General features: G+C 35.0%; 2 protein-coding genes across 6 annotated transcripts; both read right to left on the bottom strand.

Moving 5' to 3' along the window:
* Window positions 1-5,412: 5,412 nt before the first annotated feature.
* LOC139896696 (uncharacterized) lies at window positions 5,413-7,432 on the bottom strand. Its single transcript, XM_071879335.1, has 2 exons — window positions 6,574-7,432; window positions 5,413-6,506 (listed from the first exon to the last, which is right to left on the bottom strand). The coding sequence occupies exons 1-2, from the start codon at window positions 6,582-6,584 to the stop codon at window positions 5,441-5,443; spliced, it is 1,077 nt and encodes a 358-aa protein (XP_071735436.1). The 5' UTR covers window positions 6,585-7,432; the 3' UTR covers window positions 5,413-5,440.
* A 1,344-nt stretch (window positions 7,433-8,776) lies between these two features.
* On the bottom strand, window positions 8,777-14,656 carry LOC139896695 (uncharacterized). Of its 5 annotated transcripts, none has more exons than XM_071879330.1 (10): window positions 14,330-14,656; window positions 14,086-14,229; window positions 13,901-13,973; window positions 12,695-12,810; window positions 11,443-12,177; window positions 11,225-11,368; window positions 10,633-11,034; window positions 9,890-10,405; window positions 9,573-9,805; window positions 8,777-9,473 (listed from the first exon to the last, which is right to left on the bottom strand). In XM_071879330.1, the coding sequence occupies exons 5-8, from the start codon at window positions 11,620-11,622 to the stop codon at window positions 10,019-10,021; spliced, it is 1,113 nt and encodes a 370-aa protein (XP_071735431.1). In that variant the 5' UTR covers window positions 11,623-12,177; window positions 12,695-12,810; window positions 13,901-13,973; window positions 14,086-14,229; window positions 14,330-14,656; the 3' UTR covers window positions 8,777-9,473; window positions 9,573-9,805; window positions 9,890-10,018. The 5 variants fall into 5 exon arrangements, with proteins under 5 accessions (XP_071735431.1, XP_071735434.1, XP_071735432.1 ...); XM_071879333.1 differs by having other exon boundaries at window positions 14,086-14,157; XM_071879331.1 differs by having other exon boundaries at window positions 14,086-14,656.
* Window positions 14,657-14,760: the final 104 nt, after the last annotated feature.

Here is a 14,760-nt window from a genome sequence, read left to right as displayed (position 1 = left end):
TTTCTCGGTTATCAAAAAAAAATAAAAATAAAAAAAAAAAAAAAAAAAACTATGTTCAGAGATTATTTGTTAATTTATTTTTGCAACTCACAGAATGGGTTGGGTGGGTGTACTAAAAACGTGTATGTGCTTTATGGGGGCCAATACAGATTCAGTTTGATTTTATATATCCTTTAAAAATAAATAGGGCCCATTCGGGTACAAAATTTTAATAAAGTTAATTTAGGAGGTTCGGTGCATTAAAGTGCCACCTCTTTATTTCTTATTCTCTGGTGGAAAAGAGTCAAAGAGGCACAACACTAAGCATTGTTGTAAAAGTTGGCCGACACATTGGTTTGGGTACTAGCTCGTCCCAACTCGCCTGGAAGCGTCTTAAAAGTCGGTCAAGGTTCGGACTGAGTCTGGTCAATGTCGGTCAAAGTCAAAGTTAGGTCAAAGAATTTGTATATTTTTGAAATTAGATTTTGTGACATATATCTATTATTGAAATATTTATGTGTAATATATAATTTTTTTTATATTTATTATTAAAAGTCAATGTTGGTCAACGCCGCCATCACTTATTTTTCTGATCAAATGAGTTGGTTTCCTAATTTAAGTTTTCTCGCTAGTAGCTACAATTAGCCCCTGTTCTTGTGGAATGAGAAAAACAAAGGTGACGAACATGCCGAATTCTGAACTTTGCCTAAAACGTATCACAAGATTACCTGATTTGTTTGACCAGTAATTGAATCACGATAGTTCTATAATGTCTTTCTTGTTATGCACTAGTTCTTGTTTCTTATACTCTGCATTTGTAAACTTAGTTTATTGGTTCAAAATATTTCTGAAGTTGCAGCAAATAATATTTATGATTTACTTTGCTATATAATAATATATAAATATAAATATAAATGTTTTGTGTAACTTGTATGCAGGTTTTTGACAAGCTGCAATGCTGTATTTTTAAAGTTATATGCAGCATAATCTTTGCCTAACGCTCTTTTGGGTCTGATCCACTTAGATTGGATGATTTCTTTTACCTGTAAAGATGCATCATTTTATTGGTAACATGAATTGAAACTATTATTTAGCCCAAAACTGGTAGTTTTTCCTGTATGCGATCTTTATTGCGTGATCTAAAAGATTGCTAAGAAAGTGCAATACTGATGTGCCAATGATTTTAGTGACGTTGATATTTAGACCCTCATTGCCACAATACCTAATTGATTTACAAGCTCATTTCTCACCGCAAGTAGGTGAGGGCATTGCTCGTGCTTCTAGTACAACTAATGGTACAATCATGGTTAGACACTTTTTAGTCAAGATGGTTAAATACAACGAAATGAAGGTGAGACCCATTATATAAAATTAAAACCATTTAAAAATTAAATGCATTAACAATACCAATTTGTGTATTTGATGTCAACATATAGAGTAATTAGAATAGTTATTTTCTAGTTTATGTTTCAGTTTTTTGTTTTTTGTAGTCAACTCCTTGTGATTTTGTTCCAAATAGTTGTACGTTTTAAAAATGGAAAAGGTTTGTTATCATGTGAAGTGTACCTAAACTGATGTACATTAGTTTACTAATCAATTTAATGTAATACTACTATAATTGAGTTGTGTGTACATATCCTCTATGTATATAGACTATCAACATGTATTTTTCTGTTCTCAGAGTTTGGTATGTGGGGCCTATCAGGCACAACTCTCCAAACGAACCGAATGAGAAAGAAAAAAAAAATCAAACTTAATTTGAATATGATTTTGCGTTCGGTTTTCAATTTAGTTTTTCGACTCGATCTATGTTAAAATTGAATTCAACTATACTATATTAAATTATTATTAATACATATATATTACTAGCCTTTAAGAGCCCGTGCGTTGCACGGTGGGTCCTAATAAGACTAAGTATAAAATCAAAATGAACTTATCAACATTATCGAAGCCACATAAATATATAGTCAACGTATAGTACATAGCCAACGTATATTAAATATCAATATTATAGGATAATTGTCATATATTGTTCTTACTATTTGTTCCTAAAGATATTGCAATGAGATGGGATGCTATTAAAATGTGTCGGTATTTTAACATATTGCAAAATCAAGACATATAACAAATGGTAATATGTGAAGAAATCATATAAGTGGCTAATAACAACATAACAGTGACAACAACTCACCAGATCACTGCAGTTACTATAAATAAAGACATCTAGACGTGTTGAAAAGCTTATCTAAACGTGTTTTTGAACACGTCTACATGGCACATGTGTACTTGACAAATATTATATAGAGGAGTCTTCAAACCGGCCTTCATATTATTAATTAGGCCTGTTATCAATTTAATTTGGCGCCCTGTTTCTAACAACCGCTCTAGTTGATATGTTATATCGGTCTTGTTGATATTGTCACGGGTCTATTTGATACAATTTATCCGGTTTTCATGTTAACAGCATAATAAGCAAATGTTCCAGAACCACACCAACAAATCAAAATAACAATTTTCTCAAAAATATATAACCAAAACAATACTAAAACAAACTATAATATATTATATACCTACAATATCTTTGGGTAAAAAATTCCATAATAATGAAATCGTACAAGTTACACATTTTGATAATTTGTAAACAAAACTAACTACAGATAACAATTAACGTTATGATAAGGACATAATTTTTTCACAACCAAATATACATTTAAGAGACCGTACGCTGCACAGCTAAAACTACTACTAAAACTACACTAAAAAGGAATGTATTCATCACATACTCTAACTAACATGCTTTTAGTATAGCTGTTGCAAACTTCACAGAAAAACTCAAAATTGTGGAAAAAACTAATCAGAATGGGTTCATTGTTCACAATATCAAATGGATACATCTTGCTACATCCAACTATAGTAAACAAAATTTAATATTAAAATACCATATTACTAACCTAAATTAATATTTACACATGCTATTTATTATCATAACAAAGAAAAAAATATGCACATGTTAAACCATAGTCATCGTCATTAAACCTCTGTCTGTTGTGATGTCTGACGCAAGTACATGATGGCCATCAGCTACTCCAGCAAAGGCTCCAATTAGGTTCCATCACCTGCTCCAATAAGGGCTCCAACTGGGTTATAAGCAACTACGAATAGATGTACAACACAATATAAAACGTGATTACAGGATAATAAAATGACACTAAATTCTCAAATAAGGTGAATTAGGAAGATATACTGATCTACACAATAATCTTGGACTTCCATCCAATTATGTCTAAATAAAAAGTGACCTATGTTTATTATAGACATACCCCCCACACGGTTGGTGGTTCCTTAAAGTTTCGCGTCCACTCGAAATCTGTAACAGATGCTGTTAGAAAACCATAATCACTGGCAACCTTCATCAACAGTTTAGAGTATTTTTTTCGTATACTGTTTCAGGCATAAATTTAGCTCTAAAACTTCGAGATTATAAGATTCATCAAGGAAAACTGAAGATTTTAAGTGACATCTTTCGAATTATGGATATAAGATTCATCCAAGGCATAACTTTTGTCCTAAAACTTTCAAATTTTCAGAATTGTACTTAACTTCTTTCGCATTATTGACCCATAAGTGACAAACATAACCCAAAATGTTCCATCCTTTTTTTAAACATGTCAAAAACAATTAACTAAATATTTGATCCTACTGAATTTACTGATACATTACACAACTTGGTAATTGTTTATTGATTATTTGCTAACCTTTGTTATCTCTGTCTCTTGGAAGCGTCTACCCATTTAGCTCTATGCCTTTTGTACCTACAATTTAACCAAAAAACATAAACTGTTACAGGAGAGTATACATAAAGTTTACAATGGTTTACAATATTTCCTATATGTATATAATCAAATTTTTCAACATTATAAAAACTACTTATTAATGGGTAACAGATTATAGCTTTTTACAAAAACAAAAAAAAGAAACTCAGTACCTTCTATACTTTAGTAAGAGCCCGTGTGTCTCTCAAGAGTGCAATAAGCAGAATCATAGATTGTCAATCAAGTTTCAAAAATGGAACTTTACAAACATGTGTATACAAACATTACCATTATCTTTTAAGACATCACATATTCGATTAATAGAATGCAAATAGGAAACAAAAAAAACAAAAACAAAAAAAAAAAAAAAACTAAGTTAAAAACCAATTAATCGCCTACCGAATGAAAAATAATCCCGAAACACAATAAGCAACAACGATAATAAAAATTTGTAACACGTATTAACGATGCATAATTATTATTTAGATGCTGCCATTTTTCATTGAGAATTAGTTCCATCATTTGGAACTGCTTCTCCCTGCCAAATCCCTTACATTGCCATAACGACAAACTTCAAATTTAAATGGCTATACGTTTACACAGATTAAAGCATTCTGGATTTATTCAGTTGTAAAAAAACCCAAATTTCACCTTTTACCACAACCCTATTACAGGAATCAATTTGGATTAGGATTTGAAAACAAAACAACATACAATAATTTAGTATGTATAATAAGATCCCAGTAATATTTGTTTTTTTATAGATTTCTCAAAAGAATCAAATTGAAGAAGTTTCAATAGGTAAACAATAGTAAAAGTAACAAATATACAAATCGGTTCTAGATTCATAAATATAAGTTTACATACATAAAGAAGTTTCAATAGGTAAACAATAGTAAAGGTAACTACTTGAAACCACCAGGCACATTTGAACATGTAAGTTATAACTAAGTTTTACATGTTACCATTTAACCTCTATAACGATTTAAGCTTGGAAGTAGAACTAAAAAAGGAAATTCGCCCAAATACACTATTTTTTAAACTTTTATTCCAAAATACACTTTCGGGGAAAAAATTGTCTATTTACACCGTTAGGTCGACCACTCAGTGGGTCGACTACCCCTTTACCCGGTCGACCACCATTAGTTTTCAAGGTAGTCGACCTCCATTATTCATTGTTGTTGGTCGACTACTTCAGTTATATGGTCGACCTAAGGGTCGACCGAATTGTAGGCCTAAACTCGGTCGACTAACATAGTCGACCACAGTTGCTTTGTAGTCGACCGATAAGTTGGTCGACTAATCATAAAAACATACTACTAGTGGATAAGATATATCAGATAAGATTATTGCGAATTTAGATAAGGTTTTTATTTAAGTTTACTCTGTTAGCAATGTACCTTCAATGTACCTTGGAGATTTATTTACCATTATGTGTTGTGTTGTGTTGTGTTACCATCCAATTTAGTGAAATAAACTTTAATTTGAACAACAAATATTATATATTATCTCATACTACATTTATGGATTACACAACAAATAACACAACTTACAGACATATAACATACACGACAGTTAAACAGAAAACATACGAACACACATACCTAACATTCATGACTGTTAAACACATTTTAAACACAAAGAAGAAGCTAATCATCACTCAAATTGTAAGTGGAGCCAAATTGTGTTGAGCATGAGTCTTCACGTTTTCCTTTACCCTTGCCCTTTACGAACCCCTTCGGCTTTGCCTTTGTTTTTGAGTTACACTTGGACTTTTGTTTACCTTCAGAAAGATCATAATGTGCGGTGCAAGTTGATCTAGTATGTCCATATTCCAAGCAACGACTGCATTTTCTTTTAGATTTGAAATTGTCTTTGTCCTCTCCTTGGGACGGTATACAAGCAGTACTCTTCGGTCTACCCGATTGTCGCTTTGTAACCAATGGCGGTAGGACGGTTTGTAGGTGTCCTGGATCTATCCATTCAGAAATATGATCTAGCGGGTTAATATCTTCCATGTATGCCGACTTGTACGTTTCAGTGTGGAAATACTTCTGAACGTGTGTAGTAACGTTACGTAGGACAAAATACCTTGCTACTGCCATTACATGTCCACAGGGTATACCGGAAAACTGCCATTGTTTACATGTGCAAGTTTTATCTTGTAGATTGACTTTACCGCCTTTTTTCATATCCAATACCTCAAACTTAACTTGTGATATCGGTTTGACAGTCCAACTAATAGACTTACGATTTCTTTTACCCAGCTTACGCTCTGCATATGGTGTGACAGGCGTTGTTAAACCATCAGCAGTGTTTCGGTGTTCCCAAAACCATTGTTGAACTGAAGCTCTAAAGAATTCAAGAAGCATTGTAATCGGGAGTTTCCTCGCATGAACTGACAGTGCGTTCATTGACTCTGCACTATTAGAAGTTAGGTAAGCATACCGAACACGATCTGCATGATGTCTAGACCATCTGTTGAGGCCAACAGTAGTGAGTGTACGTGCACTGTCTGGGATACGTCGTGCTAGTATACCATAGTGGTGATCAAAATCAGATTTTTTATACGCTTTGCACATTTTCCAGTAGTGCCACTCGTAACTTTTAACCCTTTTAGACACACTTTTGAGGTTTCCCAACAAATGTCTAGCACATAGTGCATGAAATACTTCTGGAAATACGTTTGATATGCCAGCAGCTATTGCAGGTGCCCTGTCAGATATAATGGTAAGATTAACAATACAACACCCTGAAGACTGTAGAGAGTCTCTTAGATTACCAAAAAACCATGTCCAATGATCGGTGGTCTCTCCTGCTCCAATACCGTAGGCTAATGGAAGGATTCCATTGTTAGCATCCATAGCGACAGCAATTAAGTTAGTCCCCAAGTAACGACTTTTTAAATGAGCCTCATCGACTATGATTACTGGTCGTGCATAGTTAACAAACGAACGTGTCTGCATATTAAAGTATTGAAACATTATTTTTAAATACGAGTTAAATTAATAAGTAAATAAAGAGAGCATTAAACATACCGCTGCACCAATGGACATGTAACTCATAACAAATCTGCCTTTGTTGTCCGTTCGAATGTTGGTTACACTACCTGGGTTAGACAATCTAAGATTATATAGATAGTTAGGTAGTATTTGAAAGGAATATTCAAGACTACCCCTCAACATCTCAATTGCGTAACATTTGGCTTTCCATGCTTGGTGGTATGATAGACTTATTTTAAATCGCGCCGACATATCAGTCCTTATATCATTCGGTCGATAGACACGACCTTCTTGTTTCATCACCTCTTTCAGTATATTCCCTAGGACCTTCTTGGTGGCATGCTTATTGTTCGGAAGAATTTGGGTATTTGAGCACGTGTGTAGATCATTCAACTTCCGTACTTGAAAGTTGTTGCTATCTTGTATACACCTAGCAGTAATTTTCCATGAACAATTTGGTGATATGCATGTAGCTGTATACCTTGACTTGTTTGAGTACTTTGGTTTTATCTGGAACCCTTCAGTAACAAACTTTATACGTAATTGCATAAGAAAATCTTCCTTGTTTTTGAAAGTCTGATTCAATTTAACTAGATCTGAGGTTTCATATATTGTCATTGATCTAGGTTTCATTTCGGGTTGGGTGTTCGACAGTAACGGTGGCATGTTTCAAAATATATCATCTGGTTGGGGATTATACTTAATTGGCTGGTCATAAGTTTGTGTTTGATCGACGTATTCATCTTCGTATTCATCATTACTATCAGGAACATCATCCTCATCAACTATGTAGTTAGAAAAAGGGTGTTTTGTTGGTTTGATTGGATTCACATTTTCCATATCATCATGCTCAGATCCACTTTGATCAGATGTAGGTAGGTCAACGATGTAAGGATCTTCGTTACCTTCAAAAGGTGGTTGTTTATCATTCAACAAATTGGTGTATTGTATTTGTTGGTTGATTTCATCTGTGGTTTGAGTTTGTAAGTTGAACTGATTTACAGATTGATTTTTTAGGTTCGAATTATTTGTGTATGGATGTGGTTGGTTGTACTGATCAGTGTATGGGTGGTGTAGGTTGAACTGATTGTTACTTTGGTGTTCTAGGTCGTACTGATTGATGGTTGACTGTTGTAGGTTGAACTGATTGATGGATGACTGTTGTCGGTTGAACTGATTATTGTATGGATGATGTAGGTTGAACTGATTATTGGATGGATGATTAAGGTTGTACTGATTATTGTAAGGATTTTATAGGTTGAACTGATTATTGGTCGGATGTTGTAGGTTTAACCGATTATTGTATTGTTGTTGTAGGTTGAACTGATCATTAGGATTAGTAAGGTTTCGACCTAAAACATGCATTGAATTCGTAATATCTTCTAGATATATGTAAACGGGTTGATTTGAGATGGCGAAATTCATAAAATCATTAAAATCATCTTCATCATCAGTGATATCCAAGACACAGTTATCGACAACGTATTTCATAGATATAACTAAATCTTGTGAAACATCGATTTTTTTTAACACATATTTTAACAAAAGCGTACGATTTAAGGGTTTGTTTGGCGCGATTGTAAGTTTCAAAGGTACTCTGGGACAATTAAGTGGCATATAAACTATATGACTGTTGACATGTTCAAAATAACCTCCTGAACAAATATATATCTTTAACTTACTCATCACTATAAATGTAAAGACATATAAAAGTAGGGATTACTCACCAATAAGTGATGACCTCAAACTGCGCAAAGAGTTAACTTCAACTACTAAGTTGTTGTGAATATGAATCTGGTGTGTTTGAATATCGATCAAGTATGGTATTTATTAAATATGGGAATTACTTATGGGATCCCATTACTTATAGAGTACAAATGGATAACAGGAATAAAAGGATCTACTGTTATCCAATTAAATTCATGAAAGGTGGATTTCCTATCCGTAGCTAATAAGGATAAGAAATGTTATCTAAATGTGGGACTTAGGTTGCCTTTTTAATCATGAAAGTCCACTGTGGTCGACTACTTCATAGATTGTGGTCGACTAAGTCATTTTTATTAAGTGGTCGACCCACATCAGGGTCGACCACAGTGTATTTAAGCAGTGGTCGACCACATTTTACACCAGTGGTCGACCAGGCAAACGGTGACTGTCAAAAGATTACAGTGGAGCCTGTTCAACCTGCTGACTTAATATGCCAACACAAACATTAGAGCTACCTTTTACAGTGGAGCCTGTTCAAAAAATAATACCAACACAAACATTAGAGCTACCTTTTACGTACTTCGATTCGAGATCTAAAGAATGTCTTCCCCATCCTATGTCTGTATTCTAATGCAACCTTCGCAGTATCTTTCTCGAATGGGTAGGTTAGCTCACAAAATACACGCTCCATGTTTATGCAAACCCATACACCACATTCACCGTAATATCCTGACTGCTGAGGTGAGTCGATATACGTAAATGTAGATGGCATCGAGACGTGTGGTGGAGGAGTGTAGTTAATTGCCCTCAAAAACTCTGGCAGACACTTACCCAACTCGGAAACATAATAAGCGCGGTGGTCAATTGGGTTGTGCTTGACAAAACTATCGTAAATAACGACGGTGAAGTCCTTAAGATCAAGCACAATAAGCACCCAGTGATCCGTATCTTTCAAACATGTTGGGAATAGGACCTACAATTAAAGTTAGAAAGTTATACAGATAACTCTAATCTGAATGTACATGTCTATGTATATTTAAACTGTATATGTATATGTATTTGATATTGTAACCTTCTGACACTTCGACCAATGTGGGAAAGGGAGTCTCGATCCGTCTGCATAACAAGTAATATTGGGTTGGTGTAATTCGGGTCAAGTGTTACACCCGTTTTAAAAATCCCCATCCACTTAATCATGTCGACCGACATGATCGTACATCTTTGGCGGTCCTTTAGTGGCTGAAAATCCATTTGATCTAAACGGTAGCTCCACCACAACAACATAGATCCCCAACCATTAATATTCTGAAATTAACAATCACTTAGTCAATCTCAAGTTAGCGAAGTTAAATGTCGACCACTTTAATAATAAGTTTATAAAACACTTACAAAGTTATCTAAGTAACCGCCTTCAAATTTGTTGTAGATCCGCTCCCAAAACTCGTCAGTGATGAATATAAATCCGTCAGATAGGCCCCGAACAAATACCGATAAGCACTCGTAATGTGGAGTCATCATCTATTCCGGTGTCTTAGGGCCGTCCAGATTCCTTTCATCATCATATAATGTGGAAGGGCCGGGATAGATAAGTCCAGACTTATGAATCAAATCGTCAATGATTTCTAGAATAACATTATCAGGCACTACCGGAGCACTCAGTCTCCCCGTCTTCTGTTGTTTTATCGGGATTTCTTTCGCTGGCATGTCAGGCTTTCTTTTAGCACCCTTTTTGATCATTTGTGACGGTGTAACGAAGGGAGACATCCTTGCTCGTGCAACTCGACGGTCCCTTTTGCTTCTCCTCACATAAACCGGTGAAGCAACCTTCACATTATCAAACATATCTTTCTTGGTTGTCTGAACTTCAACATCTGACACATATCCACCAATGAAACCACCATCATCCTGTCACAGAAACACACAGCAATAAGTCATCAGAAAGTCAGATATATAGTCGACCTTGACAAGGGTCGACTATAGTATAAATTTAATATAGTCGACCTAGGTAATGGTCGACTACAATGTAAACATGGTGATAGTCGATCCAATGAAGGGTCGACTACTCATCTGCACACTGGACAGTTTATATAACTTACCAACTTGCATAAATGAATTATATAATAAGAAATTACCTGCTCTTGTTGACGGATATGTTGTTGTAGGTTTTGTATCATAGAATGGAGTTTTAAAATACTTGTCCGATGGACGCCTCTAGAAACATATAAACTATGCACTATCTTTAGTGTCTCATGTGTAACACGGATGCCAGCCTCAACCCGATCACTCATCTCCTTAATCTCCTTGGCATGTTTGTTTTCATGGTCATCTAATCTCTTTATCAAATTCTTAATCATATCCGTCAACTCCTTCTTCGTCTCATCATCAAATTTCTTCGGATCATCAACTTTCTTCACCGGTACTTTAGCATCGGGGTTCTTGAAATAGTTTACACTAGCAACCCACCACTCACACTTAACCTCTGTCTTGGTGGGCCTCAAACGATTGAGAGGTCGTTCTTCGTCCGGGATATCATCCTGACATATACATATACATATACATATACATATACATATACATATACATATACATATACATATACATATACATATACACATACATATACACATACATATACACATACATATACAGTTACATATACATATAGATATACACATACATATAAACATAACACATACATAAATATTTTGGTATAATTATACTCACCGGGAGTTGCATCAACTCAACGTACTCATTCCAGCCCATGACTTTCTTCTTCCGTTTCCAGTGAATTCCGCGAGGTATGCCTTCACTTTCCGACTTGAAAGCATATGCTTCTATTCGGTTTTTGTATGCCTCCCATATCCACATCTACAAACAAAAACCAAATTTGGTTAAATATGAAACATGTTAATTGCTTAAAATTTATAAGTACGGATTACTACCTTAAACGCCCAAGTGAAGCCGCTCAAATGGTATGTCATTACCCCCTTCCGGGTTTTATCTACTACCCTCTCTTTATAAGGTACTAACACGTGATGCAAACTATTATAAAGTTTGGTCCATAAGAAAGAACCCCACGGATACTTGTTCATCAACTCAAAGTCCTCTAATAAAAGAAGCATGTCATCGTTTACGCTATCCCGCAACTGCTTCCCAAGGAAGCATAAGTTAATTATCAATGCAATGGCGACTATGACCTTATCCTTGTCAGTTCCTTTCAACTCATCTTTAAAAAAGGCGTCGTGAAACTCCGAAAGATGACGTTGACCACTATGTCATTTAATAAAAACACGAGATGAAACCGAGTGGTCAAAATCCGACCTCTCTTGACCTATCCAATCTATAAAAGATGTAACTGGACCAAACCGCATCCCGGTAACCAAGCAAAACTCACGTCTACCATACCTAATGACATGGTCTCGGGTAACTCGAAACCATAGCTCTTCTGGCTCCTCACATATTTCGCGTCCGCTGATTACAAACTTTTTCGGACGGTCAGTCTGATTCATTAATAAGCAATATATGTATCCCGGATCATTGTCATCACACTTTATATCTAACCAATGACCGAAACACGTCTCTCTGAAAATCTTTGTCTGGGCCGGAGTGAGTTTGTTCTTAATCTCCCTTATAAGAGACATCTTGCTTCGAATGGTGACCTTGGCCTCGAACCAAACCTGTAATCAGACAATGATAATGTCATTATACATAAATGTTAATATACATACAGGTACATACAATTGAAAAGCAAATACACTATAGTCGACCTTCTATCTGGTCGACTACAGTTTTATTCAACTATAGGCGACCCAAAATGGGGTCGACTATAGTGTATGTTTTTGGCAGTCGACCCTTTGAATGGTCGAGTATGCAAGTGATCTTCTGACCTAAGGCATCCCCATAACCATATACAGATATATACACTTTAACAAAAACAATGGAATAATTGTATATCTATAGTTACATATACATATACATATACATATACATATACATATACATATACATATACATATACATATACATATACATATACATATACATATACAGATACCTATACATATACTGACATGTACACACATACAAATACATCCATACACACATAGATATAAATACAGGGACCCATACATATATACACATATATACACATACAGATAAACTAACATATACATACAACAACGAAATAGGTTTTACCTCAATATCTGTCATCTTTGAAGGGAACTCTTGATTGAATCTAGGGACGAAATAGATACACTGACGATGGAATTAGGGTTTATCTACAAACTATTGAAGTGATCTCTTGATTGAATCTGCAATGAATGAGGGTTGATGAATCAGGGTTCGTAACTAGGGCTTGTGGAGCGAATTTTTGTTAGAGGTGAAATTTGAATTTTGTTATCCCAACTCGCTATTTCAGTGTCTTTTTGTATACTCGACCATCATTAAGGTCGCCCGTGTTTTTTGGAGTCGAATACAGTGGTCGACCGATAGCCAACAGAAATCGACCTTGCCATATAAACGGTGGTCGACCACATTGAAATTTGGTGTGGTCGACCGGGTATAGAGGTAGTCGACCCAACGGGTGGTGGACTTAATGGTGTAAATAGACAATTTTTTTTCTAAAAGTGTATTTTGGAATAAAACTTTTTAAAAAAGTGTATTTTGGGGAATTTCCCAACTAAAAACATCATATCAATATATGAAAATCTAAACAAATGTCACCTCATACACCCCATTTCTTATGTTATACATTGTACAGATTTAAAAAAGCACATTGTAAGCATCATATTAGAACTATAAGAATCAAAATCAATCAGACACTACATATAATATCATATCAAAGCTATAGCAACAAAAGTGCATACCTCTATTGCGGGCTTCTAATAAGAACGACACCAAATATGAACTACTAACATATACGACATAAAGGAATACAAAAATGATAATTTAAGAGTGGCACATACTTTTTAGCAACTTCCTGATTTGTGATTATGAATATATTTATATATGAATCAATTATATGAATATATGATTAGGATGATTCGAATAAATGGATTTACCAGTGACATCTAAATCGATTATGAGCCACGAAATGCAGCTACAACATGCAGTAACTAACCAAAAGAACAAAAAACACATTTAAATAAAGAAGATAAGGTATGCGGACTAAAACATAAAATAAGCCAAAATCTTAAATATTTAAAAAACCAGATAACCAGGGTTTTAAACATAATAGTATTTTGGGTCGACAAAACCAGGATTTTGACCGATTTACGTCTTGTTTTGAAAATGACCCTTTTACCCCATCACCCGGTGCACCCGAACTGTCCAAATTAAACCTCTAGCCACTATGATGCCAATTAATTCCAATTTAGGGAAAAGTATACGATAAACAATTACCTATAGCTGCAAGTATTCTTGAGTTGACAAAGTCTCGACATTCTACTCTTGGTTCACCACCACCAAATCATAACTATTGAAATCAAATTCATAACATCGTCATTATGAGTAAATGAGTAACTAAATTCAGTTAAACCAATACATGAAAAGGTAATCACAAATTATACAAAAAAAAATTAACATACCAGATTGTTTCCCATTGAAAGCGTACATTTTTCGGTGGAATGCGTCCTTTAAATGGTTGCATTCATCATCTCCTAGTCGTTTATGTTTGATTCACATCGTGGGTGGATAAAAAATAACAGTTATGATTGATTATCCAAAAAAATCTGGAACATCAAATGGATAAAAAATAGGGGTTTCTATCTCCTGATTAAAGAAAAGTTCACAGAATAAAATTAGGGTTTGAATCATGTATATAAAACGTACCGTGAAACATCGTCATACATCAATAGTCGTTAAAGAGGTGCAATCGATGTTTATCACACATATAAACATCGTTCTACAACCGATTGTCGCCATTCTTCATCCCCGATTTTTGACTGGAACTATTTTCGGTCGATGTCCGTTCCATTTTTCGATTAATCGGTGCAGGTCGTAGGTCGTATGTTTCATCTGGAAATGGTGAGTGATTAATCATAGCTTCTGTCCGAATCTATTCGATTGTCGATGATAAAATCATTGGACGGTGATAATTCGATCAGTGGAATCGTAGTTGACGGATTACAGTTGACGGATTGCGTCGGAGGTGGACGGTGGTGAAAATCGCCGTCGTTTTTGAGAGGATTTTTTTTTTGAAAAAACCTAATGAATGAGGATGTAGTGTTGGGGAAGAGGGTTTCTTGGGTGCCACGTGTCAT

This window comes from Rutidosis leptorrhynchoides, chromosome 3, assembly GCF_046630445.1.
Source record: "Rutidosis leptorrhynchoides isolate AG116_Rl617_1_P2 chromosome 3, CSIRO_AGI_Rlap_v1, whole genome shotgun sequence".
Classification (NCBI taxonomy): domain Eukaryota; kingdom Viridiplantae; phylum Streptophyta; class Magnoliopsida; order Asterales; family Asteraceae; genus Rutidosis; species Rutidosis leptorrhynchoides.
Note: the sequence above shows the minus strand (reverse complement) of the source record. Positions and strands in the feature narration are given on the sequence as shown.

What these genes read in the sequence shown, in the direction of transcription:
- LOC139896695 (XM_071879331.1), bottom strand. Translation starts at nt 11,622, where the DNA reads ATGCTTCTTTTATTAGAGGACTTTGAGTTGATGAACAAGTATCCGTGG. An exon ending in TTGAGTTGATGCAACTCCCG is followed by an intron (nt 11,035 to 11,224) that starts GTGAGTATAATT and finishes TGTATATGTCAG; the next exon opens with GATGATATCCCGGACGAAGA. An exon ending in ATATCCGTCAACAAGAGCAG is followed by an intron (nt 10,406 to 10,632) that starts GTAATTTCTTAT and finishes TTTCTGTGACAG; the next exon opens with GATGATGGTGGTTTCATTGG.